This window comes from Tachypleus tridentatus, chromosome 3, assembly GCF_004210375.1.
Source record: "Tachypleus tridentatus isolate NWPU-2018 chromosome 3, ASM421037v1, whole genome shotgun sequence".
NCBI classification, from domain to species: Eukaryota; Metazoa; Arthropoda; class Merostomata; order Xiphosura; family Limulidae; genus Tachypleus; species Tachypleus tridentatus.
This window is the reverse complement of record NC_134827.1, coordinates 81,379,578-81,404,421: the sequence shown is the minus strand read 5'-3', so window position 1 is coordinate 81,404,421 and position 24,844 is coordinate 81,379,578. Positions and strand designations below refer to the sequence as shown.

General features: G+C 32.8%; 1 protein-coding gene across 14 annotated transcripts in view; it reads right to left on the bottom strand.

Annotated features, from left to right (window-relative positions):
- Positions 1–24,844, bottom strand: part of LOC143247344 (serine/threonine-protein kinase tricornered-like) — an 84,991-nt gene that overhangs the window by 3,719 nt on the left and 56,428 nt on the right. For all 14 annotated transcript variants that reach the window (XM_076495245.1, XM_076495250.1, XM_076495244.1 and 11 more), the window contains 7 exons: positions 22,550–22,673; positions 17,215–17,369; positions 16,798–16,900; positions 7,318–7,379; positions 3,939–4,056; positions 2,886–3,108; positions 1,678–1,766 (listed from right to left, as the gene is read on the bottom strand). In XM_076495245.1, coding sequence (XP_076351360.1) covers positions 1,678–1,766; positions 2,886–3,108; positions 3,939–4,056; positions 7,318–7,379; positions 16,798–16,900; positions 17,215–17,369; positions 22,550–22,673 — 874 coding nt within the window. The remainder of the gene's footprint in view (positions 1–1,677; positions 1,767–2,885; positions 3,109–3,938; positions 4,057–7,317; positions 7,380–16,797; positions 16,901–17,214; positions 17,370–22,549; positions 22,674–24,844) is intronic.

Below are 24,844 nucleotides of genomic sequence, written 5' to 3'. Positions count from 1 at the left end.
CAAATGTCTCAAGTAAATCAGAAACGAGAACTAATTGCAAAGGTAAGCAATAACAAGATACCATACAGGTTATGTTTATTTTACAATATATTACCATACTCATATACCATTGTTAATGATAAACAACTTCACTGATGTTGCTCACTACTCCAACATTAGAACATAATCAAAACTTTATTCACAGTAAAGAAAAAATTATTCTAAACAGTTGTGAATATATCAAGATTTAAACATGATATGCGAACCTGTTTTAACTCACTTCTTGTCAAAAAAAAAAAAAGTTACAGTGTACGCATTATAACTTTGTTGATAATCCCAACAACTCAGTTTGTGATTCATTCTATCAGTTGTTTTCAATATTCTCCAATACAAGTACCTTTTAAAGTTATTTAGGAAAGTGTTTCATCTACTCTCTCAAAAACACTCCAACAATGCCACTTTTAACTCACCCATCAGATCCATGTTTTTTGTTATCTGCAATTATTTGTTTAAATAAAAAAGTTTTAGAACCCCCAAAAATAGAGCCTTCTGATAGAAGTTAAAGTGCTGTAAATAGACCAACATAGAACTAAGCACCAAAACATAAAATAACCAACTTAAGGTTCATTATAATAACAAAATTAATTTACTACAAGCCTATTGAGTGCAACAGTAAATATATAAGTATTACTCTTGACCAGCATAACTAATACATAAGCACAGGGAAAATCATAACATACTTTAAATATTAAGTTACCTAAAATGAGGTATTGGACTACCTAAATAAACTACTAATAAGTTTGGAAACAGTAAGCAAGCATACACGTGTAATGCTGCAAGAGCAACAAGCTACCTCAGAAGTCAACTTTTATACAATTTATATTTATTTTAGATCAATGAAAAATTCTCAAAACAAAAGCTTAGCATTTTAATAGACAATGCAAAGAATATAGTTTGATTTTGATTTCAGTTAAGGTTCGGCAGTAGAAATAAACTGTGAAACCTCAAATGTAGAACGAGAATTTAGAATTGGACAACTGATGAACTCTAATGAAGCAGTGATCAATGTCAAATACAGAGTTTTGGAACCAAATATTTGGGATAATAAAAAAATTATAACAATAGGTGGTTATGTATATGTAATTAGTCCAAGAAAAAAACAAGAATAATTTTACAATATATAAACATACAAGTTTTTAAATTGGAAAACTGACCTTCATATCACATAAATTAAGATCCAAAGTGCACTACAAATAAGATATGGAACAAAAGTTTTTCTTAACCATATGACACAAAGTCATTCATGTGGTTCAGTTAAAGCAAGCCAGGTCAAGTGACTTCATTTCTATAACTATTCACGTGCAAGATTTTAATTTTATAAAACTTCAAGTTTCTTTACACTGTAGACCCTAATTCGTTTAGTGAAGGTACAAATAACCTAAAATTTTAACCTGATAGAAAATTAAATTCCAGCATGTTTAACCCTAAAATTAACTTTATACTGCAGGCACTTAATAAGATTGCTTTTGAAACCTACAAAGAATTTGTACTATCACACATTCAAATTGTTAGTTTATGCAATATGAACACTTCACCTGAAACAAACAGCAAATTCATTATACAAAGTTTCATTTCCTTCTTAACTGGTTTGATTCAGTTTTGCTAAAAAGCAAGGTATGAGTTAAAACAAATACTTACGAATCTTCAAATCTACATCTGGAAATTCATCAAAATTAGAAGTGTCATCTATACTCTTTACTTCTACAGGTATGGCAGCAGGTCTTTCTCTGCAGGATAAAAAGAATGTTGAAAGACAACCTTGTATCTTACACAAACCAATATTATAATTACCTACTTAACTGAAATATATTTGTGTCACTATTTTCAAAAGCACACACTATTAAATATAAAATTTGGCCTTTAGTTTTTACCTGCTTACATGGTCAAAACATTTATGCCAAGATAATACTGGCGTCCTCAGAATATTTTCTTTCAAGACATTTTGTGGTCAAAAACGTTTGAAAAATGTTTAATATTTTTTCTTCCACTTTTCTCGTTTGTAAATTTGGCACATGTGTAACACGACAGATACTAGAATAAGTAACCAATAAGAAGAGTCAAACTTTAAAGTTCAATTTTTTTCACCAACAATTTTCTCTTTTGTCATATTAAGATTCACACCTTTCAAATACAAATAAACAAGGCAAGTTTACTTTTAGTCTCAGAAAAGCTAAAGGTGAGAAAATACCAGTATAATAATAATAATTCAAAAATTTGTTTAACTACGTTAAATGAAGTTTTAACTAAATCGTGTTTGTTTGCTCAATTTTGCGTAAGCCTACTCAAAGGCTATCTGTACCAGCTATCCTGAATTTTGAAATGACAGACCAACACCAAATCCTGAGCTATTTTAACTAAATAGTAGGATTTGGCTTCCACTCTAATAATTATTCACATGAGCCCCAAGGTGTTGAACACACATCTTGTTCATGGTAATAATGTGACATGAGCCACATAGTCTCATATCCACAGTCTGGCATGCTAACTGCTGGGCTACACACATCCCCTCAGTATACAAAATTCTACAAGTCTTGATTAAAAATTCACTTAAATACAAATTCCAGAAATCTTTATATTGTGGAACATTATCATTGATCAAAATTTGAGAAATATCCCAAAGGTTAATTACAATTTTGTCACTGCACACTTCTACTTAAGGTGCACAATAACTTTAATTCGAGTCATATAGCTTAATGAGGAAAAATAATGCTGATAAAGCTTCAAAACATTCCTGCAGCAAGAAATTGCTAAAAACAGGTTTATTTCATATCTTGATGAAAACTGAACATGTTACATAGGTGCACTTCACATTAAGAACCAACCAATCTGTTTTTTATTCTACATACCTAATATGTTCCCAGTCAACACCCCTGAAGAAAGTGTGTTGTTGTATTTCTTTAATACCACCTACAGAACCAATCCTTAAATCAACTTCACTACAAAATCCCTGGATTAAATCCTTTGCTTCATTGGAAATAGGTACTTCTGGAGGAAAAACTAAGGTTTCTTTCCAGTTTATCACTTTTCTGTATGTTTCTTGAGGTGTTTCAGAACAGAATGGAGGGTAGCCTTTCAAATAAAATAAAAAAAATACTCAAATATTATTATTCTAGCTTTTATGAGAATTCAATCTCAACTTAGTACAGTATAAAAAAATAAAAAATTTGAATAAGAAAATACTACATGAAAAATAATTTTATCCTATATAATTAAGATAGAAAGTATCTATACAAAAGCATTAAGCAAGTATAGAAGAAAATCAATGATAATTAGTGTTTTTTAAAAGGTGCACACACACATATACACACAAAGTCATGATGATAAAATTCCAAGACTTCTTAAGGACTTTAAGGCTTCAACACTGTTTTTCAATGACTCCCAAGAAAATACATTCATGAAACTCCTTGTTGAACACACACAGGATAAAACAGCATTAAATTAAAGACAACACTCACACATTTTCAGAAGAAAAAAAATTCATACCAACAAATTTATTAGAAAACTACATTAGCAAAATGGTTGTAATGCTAGGGAAAGATTGCAAAAATCAAGCTTCTGGGGAGAACAACTTTGGTGAAAACAAAACAACTCGTTGACCACATGAAATTTCTGAATTGTCCGATATAAAATGTAGAGAATATTTGAGACTTATGGGTCTTTCAAGTGATTTTAATTTATATTTTTTAAGGTAAAACTTAAATTAATGCATCTTTCAAGGCAATTAAAATATTTTATAGATTGTACAAACTCTGTACAACTCCATTTTTTAATTATTTATACTATACAGGTACCTTGTAAATTACTTTCATTGCAATCAATTCAAAAACTAAAATACAAGTAAGTGATATAAAGAAATTACTGTAAACACAGAATAAAAGTAAACAAGTCGTATCACGTACCAATCAGCATCTCATACATAATGACTCCCAAGGACCACCAATCACAAGCATTGCTGTAGCCAGTTTTCACAAACACTTCTGGAGCTATGTAGTCGGGAGTTCCCACTGTTGAATATGCCTGTTATACATGATAAATAATAGATGAAGAAAAATGGAACTAGCATAATATAAATCTTTAGTAACATAAGTAAAACAAGATAAAAGTAAGCACTACAACAGTTCATAATTCTTGAGTAACCACCGATAGTCATAACATAAATAACTGTTGTTACAATTACCGACAAATACATACCGTCCTTTGTCAAACTTGATATTAGATTTAAGTTATTTTTACAGTGCACTCATGACACCAACTTTTTTTTTTTTTGGTAAAAGGATGGAGCACAAAACCTAAGATCCAATATATTAACCACTGGGCCAATGCAACTTTTTACCTTGTCTAATAACCTACTAAAGATACTGGTTTCTACAAGACCCTGAAGTTACATATACTTACCAATACCCGTTTTCTTTAGAGGGTAATATTACATAAACTACTGGTTTCTACTCCTCAAAAACCCAAACTAAAGAGTTACTGATACTTCCTTCCTAGAAAACTAATGTGATACATTTGTTCTCATTCACTCAAAAAATTATACAAAACAAGTAAGACCTACTTCCTGAATTTTAACATATAGGTAACAACAGATTTCATATATTCACACACACTACCACCAGAGAATCCTTAAATGTCAAAAATGTATATTTCTATCTACTTAATGGAAATTAACATGGTTGAGAACACGTGATGTAACAATGGATCCATAATCTACAGTCATGTGAAAAAGTTAGGACACTCTATGAAAGCCTGTGTATTTTTGTAACATTTTTGGATATATAGATATTTAATCTCAATTTTAACAATACTGGGAGATTATAGGAATATAACTAAAGAACTAAAACTGAAGAAAAACACTTTTCAAAATCTTCTGTAAATGTAATTCTACAAAAATGTATATTCTAACTGAGGAAAAAGTTAGGACAACCCCACATTTATTCGCACTTAAAATGGCTCAACTCACACACAGGTGTATCACACCAGGTGCACATGATTAAAAGATCGTTACTCAACATTTTGAATGAAACTTGCCCTATTTAAACCTTAGACATTTAGTTTGGTGTGCTCCTGACTGTTGAAGTGAGAGTGAGCACAATGGTGAGAGCAAAAGAGCTGTCTGAGGCCTTCAGAAAGACAATTGTAGCAGTTTATGAGTCTGGTAAGGGATTTAGAAAGATCCCAAAAGATTTTGAAATCAGCCATTCCACTGTCCGGAAAATAGTCAACAAGTGGAGAGCTTTCAAAAGAACTGCCAACATGCCCAGGTCTGGTCGTCCAAGCAAGTTCACCCCAAGAGCTGACCGCAAGATGCTAAAAGAGGTCACCAAACACCCTATCGTGTCATTACGAGACCTACAGCAAGCTCTGGTTACTGTTCATGTGAAAGTGCATGCCTCTACAATCAGAAAGAGACTGCACAAGTTTAACTTGCATAGGAGGTATGCAAGGAGGAAACCTTTGCTCTCTTAGAGAAACATCAAGGGCAGACTGAAGTTTGCCAGAGAGAATGTAGACAAAGACCAGGAGTTCTGGAATAATGTTCTTTGGACAGATGAGTCCAAAATTGAATTATTTGGACACCATAACAGAGGACGTTTGACATAAACCAAATACAGCATTCCAGGAAAAGAACCTCATTCCAACTGTGAAGCATGGAGGTGGTGGAAGTGTCATGGTTTGGGGCTGCTTTGCTGCAGCAGGACCTGGACAGCTCACAATCATAGAGTCCACCATGATGTGTATCAGAGGGTGCTTGAGGATTATGTGAATCCATCTGTAATAAAATTAAAGCTGAAGCAGAACTGGATCCTGCACCATGACAATGACCCAAAACATACCAGTAAATCCACCAAGGACTGGCTAAAAACTAAGAAATGGAGAGTTCTGGAATAGCCAAGTCAAAGCCCAAATCTTAATCCCATTTAGATGTTGTGGGGTGACTTGAAACGGGTTGTACATGCAAAAAACCCCTCAAACATCTCACAGCTGAAAGAATTCTGCATTGAGGAGTGAGGCAAACTTTCTTCAGACTGATGTCAGAGACTGGAAGATGGCAACAAGAAGCATCTCACTGCAGTTATTTCAGCCAAAGGGGGTGACACTAGCTATTAGGGGGTAGGGTGTCCTAACTTTTTCCTCAGTTAGAATATGCATTTTTGTAGAATTACATTTACAGAAGTCTTTAAAAGTCTTTCCTTCAGTTTTAATTGTTTAGTTATATTCCTATAATCTCTCAGTATTGTTGAATTTGAGATTAAATATCTATATATCCAAAAATGTTACAAAAATACACAGGCTTTCATAGAGTGTCCTGACTTTTTCACATGACTGTATTTGAGAAATCTAGCACTGTGATAATGCTTTCATACGAGTTAAATAGCAGCATCACGTCATATAATGAACAAATGTTTCCCAACCGATAGAAGAAAAACACAAACAGAAACATCACCATTTGTCTACTGACATGAAACAGAACATATACAAGTCACCAGCCATCTCCTGACCTATACTGACATGAAATAGAACATAAAACTAATAAATACTTAGCTGTCACTTGACCTGTACTAGCATGAAATACAAAGGACACAGAGCATAGAAAAGCCACTAACTGTTCACTATTATAATCCTTGTGTCAACTCACTGTTAAGGTCCTGATTTTTTTTTTTTTTTTATAACTAAAGTGAATCAAAACATACAGTTAATCCACCAGCTGTTTTTTGTTAGATACTGACTTGAACCATAACTAATCCTTTAGTGACTGGTCAAGGGGCAAATGCCATGTCTGAGTTTGTTGACTTTCATTCAAACTTTTATTGAACTACTATTTTATGAATTCTTCAATAAGTTTAGTATTGAATTGAAGTTTGTAATTCAAACTTTGATATTACATACGAGTAAACTAACAAACACCACACAGGGTAGAGAAAACAACAAAATATAGTCTTTACTGAAAACAAATGTTGAAGATGTACTTGGGAAGTTTTAGAGATTACACAAATAATATACGAGCTTTTTGAGACAAAGAATAGTTTTTAACCATAACATGGAATCACTTTCCACTCAAACAAATCTTTAGTAGAAATACTTCATTAAAAAAAAATTGTATAAAAAACTTGTAATCTATACTAATAATATAGCAAATACTGCACATACTGCAGCAAAGTTATAGTATAACAGATGTATATATGAACTTGTGTATATTGTACCTTGCCCATTGTGAAAGGGGACAATCAGCTGTATTATATTCACTTCTACTGTACAGAAAATACAACAGTTACTTACCAACTGTCTTCTGTTCTTCTTCCAACTTTCTGCTCTTCTCTTAGAATCCATAGGATTGGATGCTAATTTGAAAAAAATAAACACAATAAAAACACTACTACATATTAAATATTACATTTCACACTGCATCATTCAACATCTGGTACCTTCAAAGCAATAGAAAACAAGCATAAAATCATTCAAAGTTCACTTTTATCAAGAAAAAGTGATTTGATTTTTCTCAGATAACATTGTAATAACTACTTTTTACCTAATCAATACATCAACTATATTCAGAAAATTCTTCTTAACGTCCAACATTAAAGTCTAATATTTTCATAGAATTTATTATCCTTTTTTAAAATATTCAGGTCATGGAATTTGAAACGTTCTGAGATTTCCCGTTATGCTTAAACATATCATTTTGGATTGGTTAGATGATTTGGTGTTTTATAACACAAAACAGCTAGGCTACCTCTGCCAAACATCTGGTAAAAAGTTAAAATTAAAGTCAATGTAGTAAAATTCATAAAAGGAAATAAAGGTTAAACAAAACAAAGTTTAAAAAAAACAAAAAAAACAAATAGTATAAAACCAATGTTCACATCTAGTCAACAATGTTAAGAGAAAATATACAGTAATACAAACTGAAAAGGACTTTCTGAAGCATAATTGTAATTATCATCACTCCCCAGAAGGACTAACGGGCCAGTACAAAAACCACTGTCAGTCACTTGAAGTTGGCTTTTCCAGTCCTGGTTCCTAATTATTTGACAATATGGCTATTTTCAAAAAGTAAAGTAATAAAAGTTTTAAAAAAACTTGCATCAAAATTTTAATAATAACTCACTAGGATAACTAACAAGTAGTTCAAACAGCAGCATTAGTCACCTAAAGTTGGCCTTTCCAGTCCTGGTTTCGAGTTATTTGATGTTATGGTCATTTTCCAATTTCAAATCAAACTAGATGGACTGTGATTTTTAAAAGGGAATCACATTAAAAAAAGTCTAATGTATAAATTAAACTTAAATAGCATTAAAAAGATGAATGGCCTTTAAAAAACTAAAAAACATTTGCAAGGTAGATAGTGTCACTATCACCAATAATACTGTCTAGCATTATAGACAAACCTTGGGACAGAACACGTTTAAAATGGTGCCGTCATTGAGTATGTAACAACAGCAAGAAATAAAAATGTGGCTGAGTGTTACACAGACTACACATTGGTGCATCAGTTGCAGATAAAAGAAAACAATGAGTCAAAAAACTGTGACCAATGCGTAGTCTAGGTAGAACAACTTTCTCTTTCCGATCCTTATGGAAGCAAGATAGACAAAGTCCAATATAAGGTTTCATTTGGAAAAGCTTATTTTCACATTGCTCACTCAAAGCTGACTGCCAGCTGGCAGGGAGGCAAGCCTTGAATAAAAGACCATAGTCCATGTACAGAACAGGCACGGCAGTGATAGTGCTAGAGCAGATAGATTTAGCTGTGGTGCTAATACCAACATAGCCAGGTATTCAGAAAAACTGGATAGATGTTACAGAAATGGGCCAGTTGGTTTTGAATATCAGTGGAAACAGGGTGTGAACTAAAGTGAAGAGATTCCAGGGTCAGTATAAAACTAAGCAGGTCAGTATAAATAGTGCAGTTTGAGTATTGCTTATCTTCTATGTGACCCAGGGCAAGAGAAATGGTGTACAGTTCAGCAGTGAACACAGAAGCTGTAGATGGGATTCTGCGTGCAACCACTGAACAAAAAACCATGGCTGAACTCTCACAGTCACCCAATTTTGAACCATCTGTATAAATAGAAATAGAAGAATAGTTCAAGAGATGTTCAGAAAATAACGGACAGTATTTCCAATCAAGAGTGTCTGCTTTTTTCAGATGACTTAAAGATAGATCACATCAGATAACATTGCCGTATCCATTGGTCAGCCCAATTCATCCAACTGCACCTGGATACAAAGGCCAAAAGGAGCAATGGCAGATCATCTGTTCTGAAAAAGTCTGGCCCACTGAGAAGGGAAAACACAACCCCAGGTGGGATGCTTTGGTAAGGAACAAAGTTTCGAAGTATATAGTAAAGACAGTTGCAAATGGTGGAGGTACAAAGGAAGTTCATGAGTCTTTATGCATAAGCTCTGAACTGGGGAAGTGTGGAAAGCTCCAGTGCAGAGCCAAAGTCCTTCATGATGAATAGCATCCAGCATCATTAAGGCCGAAATTCTGACAGAGCCATCGACCAGTGATCCACAGTAGAGTTTTGATCGAATAAGAGCACAATATATCTTTAGCATAATCATTAATCTGCTCCCAAAGTGGTGGAAGAGAGGACAAGGAGGATGTTCAGTGCCCTTGTACATTTGACCCATAGCTGCTTGATGTGTGATATAAAGGTCAACTTAGGTCAAAGATAAGCCCCAAGAACTTTGCCTCAGGGACCACAGGCAGCACAACTTCACCAATACGGAGTTCGGGATCAGGGTAAATACCCCGTTGGCAGCAAAAGTGCATGCAAATGGTTTTAAAGAGAGAGAAGTGTCAAACCCACACAAACTTGGAATCTCCTGTCCATTAAAAAAATTTTAATAACAATGGGCAAATGGCCATGTAACCCATATATATGGAGGTCTCACAAAATGCTATACCTCCATCTTGTATCATAAGCCATCTCAATGTCAAAGAATATTCATACAAGATGTTGTCATTTGAGAAAGGCTTTTCTGATTGATGTGTCAAGTCGAATCAGGTAATCTATGGTGGATCCCTGTCATCAGGACCCACACTGAGTGGGTGAGAGGAGGTTGTTTGATTCAAGAAACCAAACAAAATGAGTATAAACCATCCTCTCTAAGGTCTTACAGAAACAGCTTCTCAAAGCAATTGGACAGTAGCTTGAAGGAATCTTGAGAAGCAGGAGATAGATCGTGCAGCATTTCATAGCGTATATCATCAGGTCTTATAGATGTACTGCCAGACCAATGAAGGGTGAGTCTGAGTTCCACCAGTGTAAAGGGATGATTATAGTCATAGAGAAAATCAGCTCGAAAGGACAGACGTGATTGCTCTGCCCAAGTCTTGATGGCTAAGAAGGTGGAAGAAGAAGCAGAAGTGCTAGATACCCAGCAAAAGTTTTCACCTAGAGTATCAGCTACTTCCTGGCCATCAGAAAGCAAGATCGAGAGGGGGACAGAATTATATTGCCCACTGACCTTTTGCATCTTGTCCCATGTGACTTTGGAACTGGTGGTGGAAGATATGCTGGTTATGAACTTAATCCAAGATTCCTTCTGGATCTGACGTCTCATCCACCGAGCATGCGCACAGGCCTGCTGGAAAGCTATGCAGTTTTAGAGTGTGGGATATCTATGGAAAGTATCCCAGGCCCATTTTTGAGCCTTCCATGCCATGTGACAGGCAGGATTCCACCATGAGGTTTTAGAAATACATTGAGCAGCTGCTTGTATAATACAGTCAGTTACTGTTGCCACACAGTCATCATTGATGGCTTACACACAACGGCAGAATCAAGTTCTGCAAGAGCAGTGAAAGAAGGTCAAGTTTGCTTGATCCAGCTTTCATGGGGACACGTGGGTTTGGGGAGCATCGACCATGGCCAGTCTCTCTCAAAATTACAGGAAAATCATCACTGCCTCATGGATTATTGTCAACCTTCCATGAAAAATGGGAGAATAGTGAAGGGGAGTAAATTGAGAGATCAATAGTAGTAAAGGACTGACTAGGTGCATGAAAATAAGTAGAACCAATATTGAAAAGAGAAACATTGTGATCAGAGAGCATACTCTCTACAGGGCAACCCATCCTATCAATATCAGCACTTTCCCAGAGTGTATGATGTCTATTAAAGTCCCTCAGGATTAAAAAGAAAGATGGCAACTGATTAATCACATGTCTCTCCAGGCAACAGGCAGAGAGAACAAACAGTGATAGTATGACCTAAGGAAACACAGATGGCTATGGCCTCCAAAAGTGTGTCAAGTTGCAAAGACAGGTTTGGGCACATGCTGATCAACCAACAGTGCCACCCCTCCATGCACCCATTCAGTACACAGCCTGTCGTTTCTCTACAAATAAAACTGCTGAAAAGTGACTGTATCAGCAGGTCTTAGAAATGTTTCCTGTAAGGAAATACATACAGAATGGTAGGAAGCAATCAGTGTTTTGATGTCATCCAGATCAGAACATAAACCTCAACATTTCCAATGTTTCAACATGGCCATTTTTAATTATGTGTAGGGAAATTGGGTGGAGAACCCTTCTGTTTAAAACCACGTCATTTTTCTTTACTGTCTCTACTTGAAGGAGATCTATCGACCTCCATGGATCCTGCCCTAGGTCGATTGGGCAGGTCTTTGTTATTAGAAGAGAATTCCAGTGACTGAGCACGTGAATGAATGACTGTTTTGCATTTTGGGGTGGGAGAAGAAGATGTATCCGAGGAAATGCCTGTACCCAGAACCAAAGGAAGTGGATCTTTGGATTTGTTGAAATGTATGTAAGGGACAGAGATAGGTGTTGAAGGTGATTCATCAACTTTAACCATAAAGATCAAAAGACTTTTCATTTGTTTTGAAAATGATTCTTTTGGAGGCACAGAGATCCGTCTGCACTCCCACTTTTGTAGTGGAACAAAGTGCAGCAACTTATGTCCGAGATGAAGTGGTGGACAGCAACTTTCAAGCCTCAGGATAAGTAATGTTATGGATCATTTTCAAATGCTGTACCTCTTTCTTCCAACTATTTAGGGCAAGAACGAGAGTAGGACGAGTGAGAGCCATTGCTATTGATGCAATGAGGGTCTGTTTCACTCATATGCATCATGGTCCTTACCACCACAATGAGCACAATAAAGGAACCACGACATGATGTCTTTGAAGTGACCAAACCGCTGACACTGGAAACACTGGAGAGGGTTTGGAACATACGGATGTACCCAGCAACTAAGATAACCTGCTTTGATGGTGGCAGATGGACATGGTGATAAAAATGTCAGAATGAGGACATTGGTTGGCATCATAATTCCATCTTTGTGAGTGTAGATACACCTCACTGCAGAAACTCCTTGGGTGGAGAAATTAGCAGGAATTTCTGACTTGGGGAGGTTTTTCAAATCCCTCTCAACAATAATTCCTCTTGATTAATTCAAAGTAGCATGAGGTGTAACCTCAATAGATATGTCCCCAATTGCCCTTGAATGCAAGAGGAGTTCACTGTGTTGAGATGTGGATGTTTCCATCAATATGCCACCAGATAAAAGCTTCTTTACTGACTTTGGAGAGCTAGCAAGTCCCTCTGGTCCCTTCAGAATGAAAAGAGAGACATTTGCCCAAAAGGTTTGTCTGAAAGAGAATGTAGGATAAGAAAATGAGGTACAACAGGTGTTACAGATGTTGAAGATTGCTGCTCAGAATGTTTAAAACATGGTCGTTTACCCATGGACTGTTTTTTTCACTATTTTAAGGATCTATAATAAAAAAGGAAATTTCGATGCCCACTGACCCCTACGAGGGGATGCACTACAATGTCAAACAAGGACACAACAGCAACACCAGCATTTCATGAGCACTATACCCAAACACCAGTATTAGATACAATGTCCACAACACCTGTTAAGAACATCCAACACTGGTACTTGGTTGACTCAAGCTGAAGTGGACTAGCCGATTGACCCAAAGGAGCCACTCCATGGCTGCCTGTCTACAGGAATTCAAGGCCAAAGTGGTGTGTTAGGGTTGGACCCCTCAACCAACAAAGATCCTCTCCTCCCCTTCACGGGTCGCCACACACGGTAAACATGTGGGTGGATGTTTACCTCCCAGAGGAAGTAAACTGAGAGAACAGAATCTTCCCTGGGAGGTTCCCTCATCTTGTACAGGAATCACACAGAGGGGATAATCTCGGAATTAATAAGTTTAAAGTGTCCAAATCGATTCCTTCACTTATCAACCCCTAGGACCTTATTTATTTGAATGAGTTGCTATTTTTTGTCTTTGGTTGAAATCAGACTTGATTTTGAAAAACACTGTTATCCATTTAGCTACAACTTTAAAAACATGTTTAATAATAATAATTTGTCTGAATTCCACACTTCCCAAGTATTTGACAGTTGAACAAAAAAGTTCAAGTTTGAAATTTTATCCATTCAGATGGCATGCAAGTGGAAAATGAACAAAACTTGCTGAATGAACCATTTAAGGTAAGGGTGACTGAATTATAAGTTAGCCTAGCCTAACTAAAAGTTGAGATTTAATTTATACTAACATGCTCCATGAATAAAATCATAAACAATTTTTAACAAAAATCAAATTGTTGTCACTGGTGTTAATTCAAGGAGGTAGTGACACATGGGTACTCACGGATAATAAGTATATCCTATAGGACAGTAAGATGTGTAGTATTTGCATATTAAACTACTCACAAAACAATAAGTGTGTGTGTGCACTTTGTACAGTTACACACTACTCACTCACTCTAACATGAAAATACAGGGTGTTTGAAAAGTCACTGTGCACGTATATATTTATTAACAGACATGTTTCAATACAGAATACAGAAGGTAAATATGAATGACAATTATAAACAATGTTGAAAGTAACCCCCACTGGCATCAATACAGGCCTGAATCCTTCTTATTTTGTTTTTAAACACTGCTATCAGTTGCTAGCTTGAACTAGACTGAATAAAATATGATTACAAAACTGCACAGTGACTTTCTGAACATCCTGTATAATAACTCAGCATTAACACAAAGTTATGCTATTCCATGCAAAGTTACTTAACACAATCTACTGCAGTGTTTAATATTTAAAGGTATTTGGAAGCCTAGCATAGGTTGTGTTCTTTTTCAAAAGAAAAAGGAACTCAAACACTATGATAACAAAACCATGTGCACAAGTTCACAAACTATTTGTAGAAAGACAGAAGCAGTTATAAGAGATTAAAATAGCATAGATATAGAAACTGATGTTTTTACAAAACTAAACCATTTTCACCAATTCAAGGGAACTTCACAGTCATTAAAACAGATGTTAAGTCCTAGAGCATCAAATATTACCATCAGAACTAGATTTTTTACCATTTCACCATAATTACAAAACTGTCACATTTCAATAATTGCCACAAAACTAAATGTTGGAAGTGTGTGTGCACATGCATAACCAGAGCAGACAGCTAAAAGTTTTAACATTATTCTCTGGTTTATGGCCCTCTTATTGGCTACATTGTTTCAATACTTCCTGATTGGTTGCAAAATAAAGAATTTTCCTCATTTTAAATGGAGTAAAACAAATCTTTATTCTAAACTCTTACCATGTTAAAGAACTACAGCTAATTAAATGTATGAAATTTTGGATAAAAGCTTGGAACAGCACAAAAATATTAAAATAAGAATGGAAACTTTGAAAAACACTCAACAAATAACCACGCAATTCACATTTTTAATATTTCATAGGTGTGAACTTCCTTCAATGGCCAAGTACTCAGGCACGTGCTTGTGACCAACATAAATGACATACTAAAGACAGTAACATAATTTTTCAGGAACTCTTGTATTATTGGCAGTTATATTTTACATAAAATTTCACTTACACACTTTATGGGATTAACCACAGATTTATGCAAGCGTAAATCATGTATCCTTTAAACAACGAGTGGTTTTCTTGATTAAAAGGTATGAACACAAACTATCCAGTTTCTTACCTATTATCCACTATAACTACTTAGCATTTTACAGAAGATTGAATACATTAAATCAAAACAATTCTGAATATGTGAATCAGCAAGTTACACAACAATCACAGTTGATCTACAGTTGTGATGGAATGGAATGCATCATAACTACACTTTCACAGTATTCAACATTTTATAATTTGTGTGATATCATAAAAACTAATCATTTGGAGGAAGTGTGTGTAATAGCCCTTTTTATTGAAAAATATTTACGTACGAGTAATAGAGATGTGTTCATATCACAAATTTATATCTTCCAAAACAAAGACATTTCTCATACTTAATGACACTGGAAAACAAAATTATAATACAGCTTGAAGCACAAGAACCAACTAGAAGAAGACCTGCATCAAACAGTATTCCAATCTTGGTGAACAAAGTGTAACATCTTACTGGTAACAAGCAAACAAGCATCAACAAACACGAACATCAAAAACAAAATCTGTCCTTAACATACTTCCAAGATGTACCTGTTCAATCTTTGTTGGAGAACAAAATGGGTATTCATGCTATTCTATACCAATACATACTGGCCAAGCATCTACAGGTTTTCATATAATCATATTGTTGATATAGACAATGGTATACTATTGTCCATACACAATAGACTATTGAAAGCATCCAGGGTAGAGGGGTATGCACTGTGGAAGACTTTCATTGCAAAAGAATTTGACTGACATGTTATAGAACTATTGTCAAAATGCATAATCATCAGATAGCATGATCAGATGTAACAATGTACACTCTAAAAAGGTGATGGCTCCAAATATTTTTAAGATAAAGATTTTAACCTCTGTAATGCTCATAACCTTGTAGCTTCCTCTTATCCCACCTATGGCAGGGTGAAGCTATCTGTTCAAGACAGATTTTTAATTATGACACTCACTGACCATACCAGAGACTTCTGACAAGATTCAATATTGGAATAAATTTTCAAAAAAATCTGATTTTAAAATACAAAAACATTAACTTCCAAATAAGAAAATTTTCCCCTAACTGTGAGAGTTAACATGACTCTACAGATTTTGATAACTGTATGAAAAATTATACACACATTCTTCTAAGTATACTGCAAGACACTGATGGTATTACAGGAAGTACAAACAAAGTAAAGCTAGTAACTCTGACAATCAAAAATAAAGGACAGGAAAAATATATATGACTATAAAAAAATGTAGGGTTATTTTGAGAAAATGTACTGAGATTTATATATGTATTTATTACAAATACTATTTCTTGTTTTCTTTAATCTATCTTTCAATTCTATCATTTTCATATAGTAAATATTATTAATTCTTGAACCTAGCTTCATGCAAGCTCTCGAGTCACTGCAGCACAATAACTAAGAAACACAAATTTATGAATGATTTAACTTTATACTGCAAACAATTAGATTAGAATCATTTTCTTTAATGCAAAGTTTGCAAAACAGTGAAGCTTGTAAGATCTTATGTAGTTTAACTTCAGATCTACATTGTCAGATATTCCAAAGAGGATGCCTAGTAGGCAAGTTCTGATAAAAAATATTTACGTTTCAGTTTATGTTTTAGTATTTTTAAATTGTAAATACAGATGATGGTTTGAACTTATACTACCAGAAGGACTGTACAACTCATCTGTACAAGAAAGAGGCACTGAGTCCATCACTTTGGCCTCTTAGCTAATAGGGAACAATGTAGTCTTAATTTTACTTTATTATTTCTAACAAAATTCACAATAATAAGAAAAGGTTAGAGCTTGCTTACTAAAATCACTTGGTTTAGCTTGGGATAAGTCCCTGTAGAATTCAGTCCTATGTGATTTTTTTAGTCCTGTACACAGTCCAAAGTCAGAGAGCTTTATATGACCCTAAAATAAAATGTTTGATACATTTATTAATATCACCAATACTTTAATCTCATATATACTACAAAGAAACCTCATAAAAAATTAAATTTTGTATCTAATTACTAACAGATTTACTAGCAATTATAAAGTCTTATTAGTCCTAGTAATAAGACTGCTCAGGTAAGAGGTAAGATGTCAAATCTCATGTTATGTAAAACCAAGAACACACAAATATTATACAGGATATAAAATACAGTAATTTTAAGATTAAACACAAATCCAATTAGCACAGCAGTAGCTACTTAGAAACTACTTCACTAATTTAGCCATCTTACTCTAGCATCAAGTAGCAAGTTATCAGGCTTAATGTCTCTATGAATAAAGCCCAGTTTATGGATGGAGTTAATGGCTAAAGCTGTCTCTGCTACATAGAACTGGGTCACTTCTTCAGACAGGGTATCCTTTTTCATTAGAAGAGTCATCATGTCTCCTAATGGGAAAAACAATACACATTTATAGGTTACTTTCATCTTTGTGCAAAGGAAATGTTTCTCAAACACTTCTTAGCCAATTAAGAGATAAAACAATCACTTTACAAATTTCCCCATCAATTTATTCATATCCAACTGTCAAGTTCTTTAAAATAAGTTTAAAATATGAAGTAAATTTAACACAAAATGAAGTCATTGTATAAAGCAACCACAATTTAAAACATTTTCTTCCATGACTTCTAAATCTAAAGGTTTTAAGCTTGTTTTACACAACTTTCAAGAATTTTTAATGCAAATCCTGTGTTTAGACAGAATAAAATTAAGGTCACTTGAAACTGTTGAAACTTAAACAATTTTGGCCTATTGTTAATAGAAAAGAAACTAGGAGAGTTACAATTTAACCAGTGCATTTAATTAAGAATAGACATTTCTTACTAGTACCACCACACACAATGTTTTTCAACTATGCCAAAATAACTTGTATACTTGTGTTGATTCATTAATTTAATTCCTAGAAACACAGTGGATGAAGTTTTCTATTACAAAACTTCTTCAAACTTTTAAAATTCCTTTAAAAACTTGCTAATCTTGCATCTGGTATTCTAAAATAAAATTTTGAATATTTTTTTTATCTGCACATTAAACTAGTTAAATTCCTAATAATTTTGGGCATTATCTATCTTGTGACATAATAAAAATGAGACTGAAACAGCAATAAGCAATTTTAAGATATATCAGACTATTCTTAGTTCTCCTATGTTAATTTCTTGAGCCAGTTTTGTGATTTCAAAGTTCACTCTTCAGGATACGATTTCAGTAAGAATCCATAACAAAAGCATTCAAATAACCATTTTCAACTAAACAAAGATAATCTCATTTAAATACATATATTTTTCCAAATATACTCCAAGTATATTAAAAATGCTCAAACATAAGTAAAATTAATTTAATATACTTTCCTTTTTAAATTAAAATGTTATTCTAACAATAGTTTCTCTTATTACTATGGAAATGCAATTTATTCATTCTATAATTTTGCACCTTGTAGATACTTGTCTTTACTGTAAGTAATTCAGAAGCTGGGTACTTTTATGTATTTCAAGATCCATAAAATAAAAAAAGATTAAGGAATTTTTGTTGAAAAAAGGAAGTGCATGTATTCACATTCAAAACGTTGCTCCAAGTTATGCTGATATCACTATGGTATTTTTAGAGTTACAATAATTCAATTCCAACTGTGATCCATACAATGTTTCCAGTACTTTTAATACCCTTTGCTTGAAGTTTCCTCATTCTATTGTTTTCACACACATCACGTTTTTTGGGGGGGATATTGTGTTAAATCCTGGTCTGCATGAGAAACATTTTAGCAGTCAGATGAACAAATTCATACTAGTAGCATACAGAAGTAAGTAGTTGTTACGAGTGTTCAGTGTACGCTAATATTTTACAAGTTGAAACTAATAAATTGAAATGAAGAATAAAACCCTTGGTAAAGAAAACAAATATGTTTACAGTAGTCTATAAAATGATCTGAAGCTAAATCATTGTAAAGTTTTAACATTCAGAAACATCTCAAATGTGTGTTCACAAAGTGATAATTATACGATTTTTTCACTAAATAAGTCAAGAAAGCATACAGAAATTGTATCTGGTATAATGGTAATTTTATTTCAGGAAATTACACACCAGTTTGGTGTTGATTGTGTTACACTTTGCAAACAAAATATAACTCAAGTTGAAATTGAAGCCAGTCATCATGTAGCATACTTGTTATATTAAGTAGTCTGATTAAGCAAAAAACAGGTAAGATCATTCTGAATTGTAAATATAATATGCAACCCAGATTCCTTAGACAAAGGCCATTCTAAGGATATGAGATTTATAGAGTTCGACTGAGACAGAAGCAAGTGTATTATTTATACAGATACTATCTAATTATTTTTAAGAGAAAATTTAGAAGTTCATGTAATAACCTTTTGGAAAAGTATTTTACACAGTTGTTTTGTAACATGGAAAAATACTATAATATTGATACATATGTTTGGACTTTAGATTAATGTCTGTGTTTATTAAACTTATCTTTGAAAGAAGTAACATAACCTTGTCCTTTTCAAATGTATTGAAAGTTTTATTTTCTGGTGAAACACTTAACTGATATATTTTATAAACCCACAAGCTACATCTTGAGTACATTATGTTTTAGTCTTCAATAAAAAAATGAGAGTTAACAAATTATAAGAACTATCCATAAAAAGTTAGAGGTTTTGAAATTACCAAGAGTGACTAATAACACCCCCCCTTTACAAAGAGATTAGTGTTCCTGAAGAGTATACTACGTCTCTTGTTGTGACTTGTTCAAATATGTACATATCAATATTCAATTTGTTAATACACAAGTGAAACAAAGAGAAAAAATTTTAAAGATGCATTCAAAAATAAATAATTTTATCAATAAAGCAACCTAAAACTTTATATATTATTAAATAATCTTTAAGGTAGGTTTTTCTAATGAAATTATTTTCAGATGCAAAAGAAAAGAACAGTTTTGTGTAATTTATATTGTATTAAAACTACCAAAACAATAAAAGAACAATAATAAAAAATAGTGTTTCATTAATAACTCATTTAATTGCAATTTCAAGAATGTAGCACGTCTTTTAGCTCGTGTAAATTGTGGTGAATTTTACAGTGGTAAAACAGATAATTTAATATTATGGATAAATTAACAAATTCCATGTTAGATGTCCCTATACACATCTGCTGTATGCCAGGAAACATTTTAATTATTGTATTTTGAAACAAATTTAAAATTCTACAAGAACCATATTTTCATGTTTTCCCTTGTTGGGCATGTAAAACTTAATTATTATTTTTAAATTATCTTATAAACTTTTTTGGCACCACTTTGAATAGACAGAAAGTAAGAGCAAAGAAGTTACTAATCATATAGTCAGTAGGAACTGTGAAACCATAAAAACTGTTACTATGACTTACAAAAAACACAAAACTAAGTAAGAGGTAGAAAGTTCTAGAACAAAGTGTATCTTATAATAAGAATAAGATTTCAATTTAAAAATTAAAGTATATTAGATAAGTTTTGATTAAATATTTATTTTTTTACCATTTTTAATATAATTAATTTGTACATGGAATGCATCATGTATGCACATTTGGAAAATATATGCATTTAAATTAGATTCCTTATGTTTAAATTGTAAACAGTATTTGCATGTGTTTGTTACAGACAATCAATAAAATTATAATCCTGACAAATGAAATCTGAAGTCACGAAACCAGTTGAAAAAATTAATAAAGGAGAAGAAAAACAGAAGAGTAAGATACGAGTATTTTTTTTATTAGTAATAATACTATAACTTACACCAAAACTATAAATCAACATTATATAACAATAATAAAATTTAAAACAAAATCCAAGATGTGGATTATAAGATCCTAACAAAAAAAAAAGTTATCCTTTGCCAGCCAATGCCATTATCTCATTTATATGTAATAGGTGAGTCGATGCTCAAAACCTGACAATCAATTACAGAGTTGTTCTTCCTTACTTCAAAATAGCCTTTCTAACAGACACGAGTTTTATGTAGATTTCTAAAGAAACTAAATTAACTGAATCAGACATTTTCACTAGTACAATTGCTTCAAGGTATAGTGGTTCATGTGCAACATTTGGGTTAGCAACTCTTGCAAATAGAACAATGAGTCTGAAATTGTGTTATTGGATTTCAAAACTATTTTTAGAACTAGAATGACTGATGATGTCTTGGTACTATTCTCAACATCACACTCTCATGTCTCTCATATTTTCACGTAAAATATGTTTACTATTTACTTCACACAGTGAAAATGTCTGATTCAGTTAATTTAGTTGTAGTAGTTCTAAAAATAGTTTTAAAATCCAATAACACAATTTCACACCCATTGTTCTATTTATAAGAGTTGCTAACCCAAATGTTGCACATGAACCACTATACTTTGAAACAATTGTACTAGTTTTGTTAATGAAAAGAGGAAAACACTTTCAGCCTCTCCATTACACCACTGCAACTCTTCTCAATAACATGTGCTTAGTGATTAGGTGTGTAACACACACCAATCCCTAACAACACCTAAGTATTCCCCTAACTGTATCATTCCCATTCACTCACATGGAACTCAAAGAGAAATCAGCCAATGATGCCAACATTACAACTTAAATGTTGGAATTAACACCAGGATGTCTGCAGCCAACATTTACTAACACTGAAAACTAGAATACAGAAATAAAGCAACATTTGCTTACATTATTTGATGTGCAAGACATACATAACACAAGTGCATACAGAATTATATTAATTGCATTTTTCTAATTATAATTCACAATGCCTTTCCAATTTCAATACAAAAGTAAATATATTCTACTATTTTCTCATTTCTTAGTCTATCATAATATTTACCAAAATGTTTAATATTAAAGCAGTAATATAACTTATCCAAAGAGCCAATAGGGCAAGCCAGAATCTTTTAACCTAGGGAACCCTTTGTACCTTAGCTCTGTTGACTGCAGTAGTCACACAACCATAATTACAAGTTTACACTGTAGGATCCACTACCAGGTGCCTATCCATGAAAAACTCTTCATCAAGACTGAAAAACAGTGTGGAGTTTTTCAGAATTACAAGAAAAGTCTGGGTTGATGAACCTTATCATAGATATGTTTGTTTCTACTAATATAAATTTTGCATGGAAATGTTAATAAATAAAGATGTAAGGTAAGCCAAAATTTAGAAATCTAAGCCAGCAAGGAACAACAGTTTAATTACAAAACCATTATACTTGTACAGCACTGAAAATCACATTTTAAGGTCAAATAACAAATATTGCAGTCAATTACAATTACTTTTAAAACTTTATTTGACATGAAAATGTGACTCTCACATACAAAACAGGTCATCATACAAACCTCCAGGGAGAAACTGCGTGGAAAATATGACTCTCGCATACAAGACAGGTCATCATACAAACCTCCAGGTAGAAACTCCATGTAAAATATAACTCTTGCATACAAGACAGGTCATCACACAAACCTCCAGGGAGAAACTCCATGGAAAATATGACTCTCGTGTAAAAAAGATAACACTAAACATTTAAAATGTTCAAGGCATATAATAACACATACCTCCAGGGAGAAATTCCATAATAAGGTACAAGTTAATAGCATCTTGAAAACTATAATACATCTTTACAACCCACTGGTGATCAGCTTCTACTAACACATCTCTCTCAGCCCTCACATGAGCAACCTGTTCCAAAGATAAGAAAATAAATTACGAAACTTAAATGTAACCTATTCTTTCCTTGCCGCAAGCATGAATTTCTTGTCTCAGTTTATGCTAACCACTTAACATAAGTATTAAAAACCTCACACTCAAGAGTTTTTAGTATAACATTAAACTAAGATATGCTTTTTGATCCCTACACTCAATATTTACTCTTAGAAGCTTTTAACTCTTACCACCAGGGTCAGGGCTTCAAAAAATTGCAAGTGTTCAAAATCCAATGGCATTGTTCTTATATCTACTTCAACCACATCATGGATTTAAAACAATGAAATTTAACTGTATTTTTGAATGTTGTTGATAGATAGCATGAAGGTCTTGAAACTTGTATGTAAACTTGATCATGTAATTTTTAAAAAAACTATATATAGATTTTTAACTCTTACAAAATACTGTACTTCTAATGATTTGAAACATTGTAAATAAGAATGTTATTATTCTCAGGTAATTTATTTTTAAACAGTGAACTAAGTAAACTTTTTTAAAAGTACTTTAAAACTGGGAACAGATTCAGTTTTAAACATTTATTTTGTATCATTAAACATTGGTTATTTTTTTAACCTTTTGAAATGTTTTTCTATGCAAGCCACTGTATTACATTCAATATTTAATTAAACAGACCTATACAATCAATGTATGTGAATAAAATTAAAGTTACATGTTATGATTTAAAGTTTTAATCTGTCCAAGTTTCGACTCCTTTATTCCTAAAGCCTTTACTAAACTACTTAAAACTTCAAATGTACTGTCACATGGCCAACAAGCTATAACCATTTTCTACTTTGCTTCTTGCATTTTCAGTAATATACTGGTAGTTGAGTAAAGGTATGTCTAGACAATAAGATGTTTACATACCATTTGACTCATTCATATCAAAGTTCTGAGAAAATACAATTGGAAGAAGTAACAAATTTCTTTTTTAACTGGTAGCTGCCAGACCTACCTTCAATAAATATGTGAGCTTTATAGCCTACATGTATATGTTACACGTGCAGCCATTAAAAAGTGCTCATTTTACACTATAATCTAATAGTAATGATTTTAAAATTGCCCTGCAGTTATTTTCATAGATTATATGAAAGTGGCTGTAGTATTGTTAGCTGCTTGATAAACAATGGCACTTATAGTTGTTTCTTACCTATATATGTTAGATACAGTTTAAATTGTATTTGACTCTTACTATTATACTTAATTATGCATTAGTTATGTTATAAAATGCATGGTTAAAGGTTTAAAAAACATTTACATAAATATAAACATTAAATACAAATATGATATTGTGAGCCAAATGAAAATTTTGCTGAAGGGTTACCCTTGTTTCCCAAAGAAACTAATATGCCTCAAGGGCATCATTTACTTGTATTGAAACAAATAGAACAAGAGGAAAAGAACAAGTATAAAAAATAAAACATTAAAATTTAACTACAAGTAAAAAGTAAAGGACATGAAATTTAACAAAAGGAAGATTTTTAAAGATATTCTGCAAAAAAAATTTAAAAATGTATTTTTTCCTATTTTTAATTGTAATTATTTAATTAACTACACTGTACATTGATGATACTACCTAGTCAGTGACATGACAGAGAGAATGAAAACTAAAATACAAACATTTATCTTAAAAAGCTTTTGACATTTTATAAAGAGGTTCTACAGATTATGCAAATGATATGAAACTAAGACAAAAAAAAAGCAAATTTATACTTAAAAGGAAAATCTTGCAACTGATTTGCTAATAGTTTGAATAACAGAAAAATAACATGTTTTTAGTAAAAACAACTATACTTTTAAACTTTAAATGAAAATCATCTTGTAATATATTTGCTAATAGTCTGAATACATGTAAATATGACAGAAAAAGAGATTTTTAGTAAAAACAATTATAAAACTATCATTATTTGTGTACAATATACCTATATTTACCAAAATCTGACAAGTTTGTGTTGAGTTAAGAAATCTGTTACCACATGTATTGTTGTACAAGTTAAAATCCCAACTTGACCTCCACAAATTGTATGAGCTCACTGTAAGAGGGTTAAACATCTCTCTCACTGATTATCCAAATTAAACACCTGTTGTTGTTTTAGCTTATTTTTTCCTAATATTTTATAATTGCTTTTCACACACATTCTTAATAT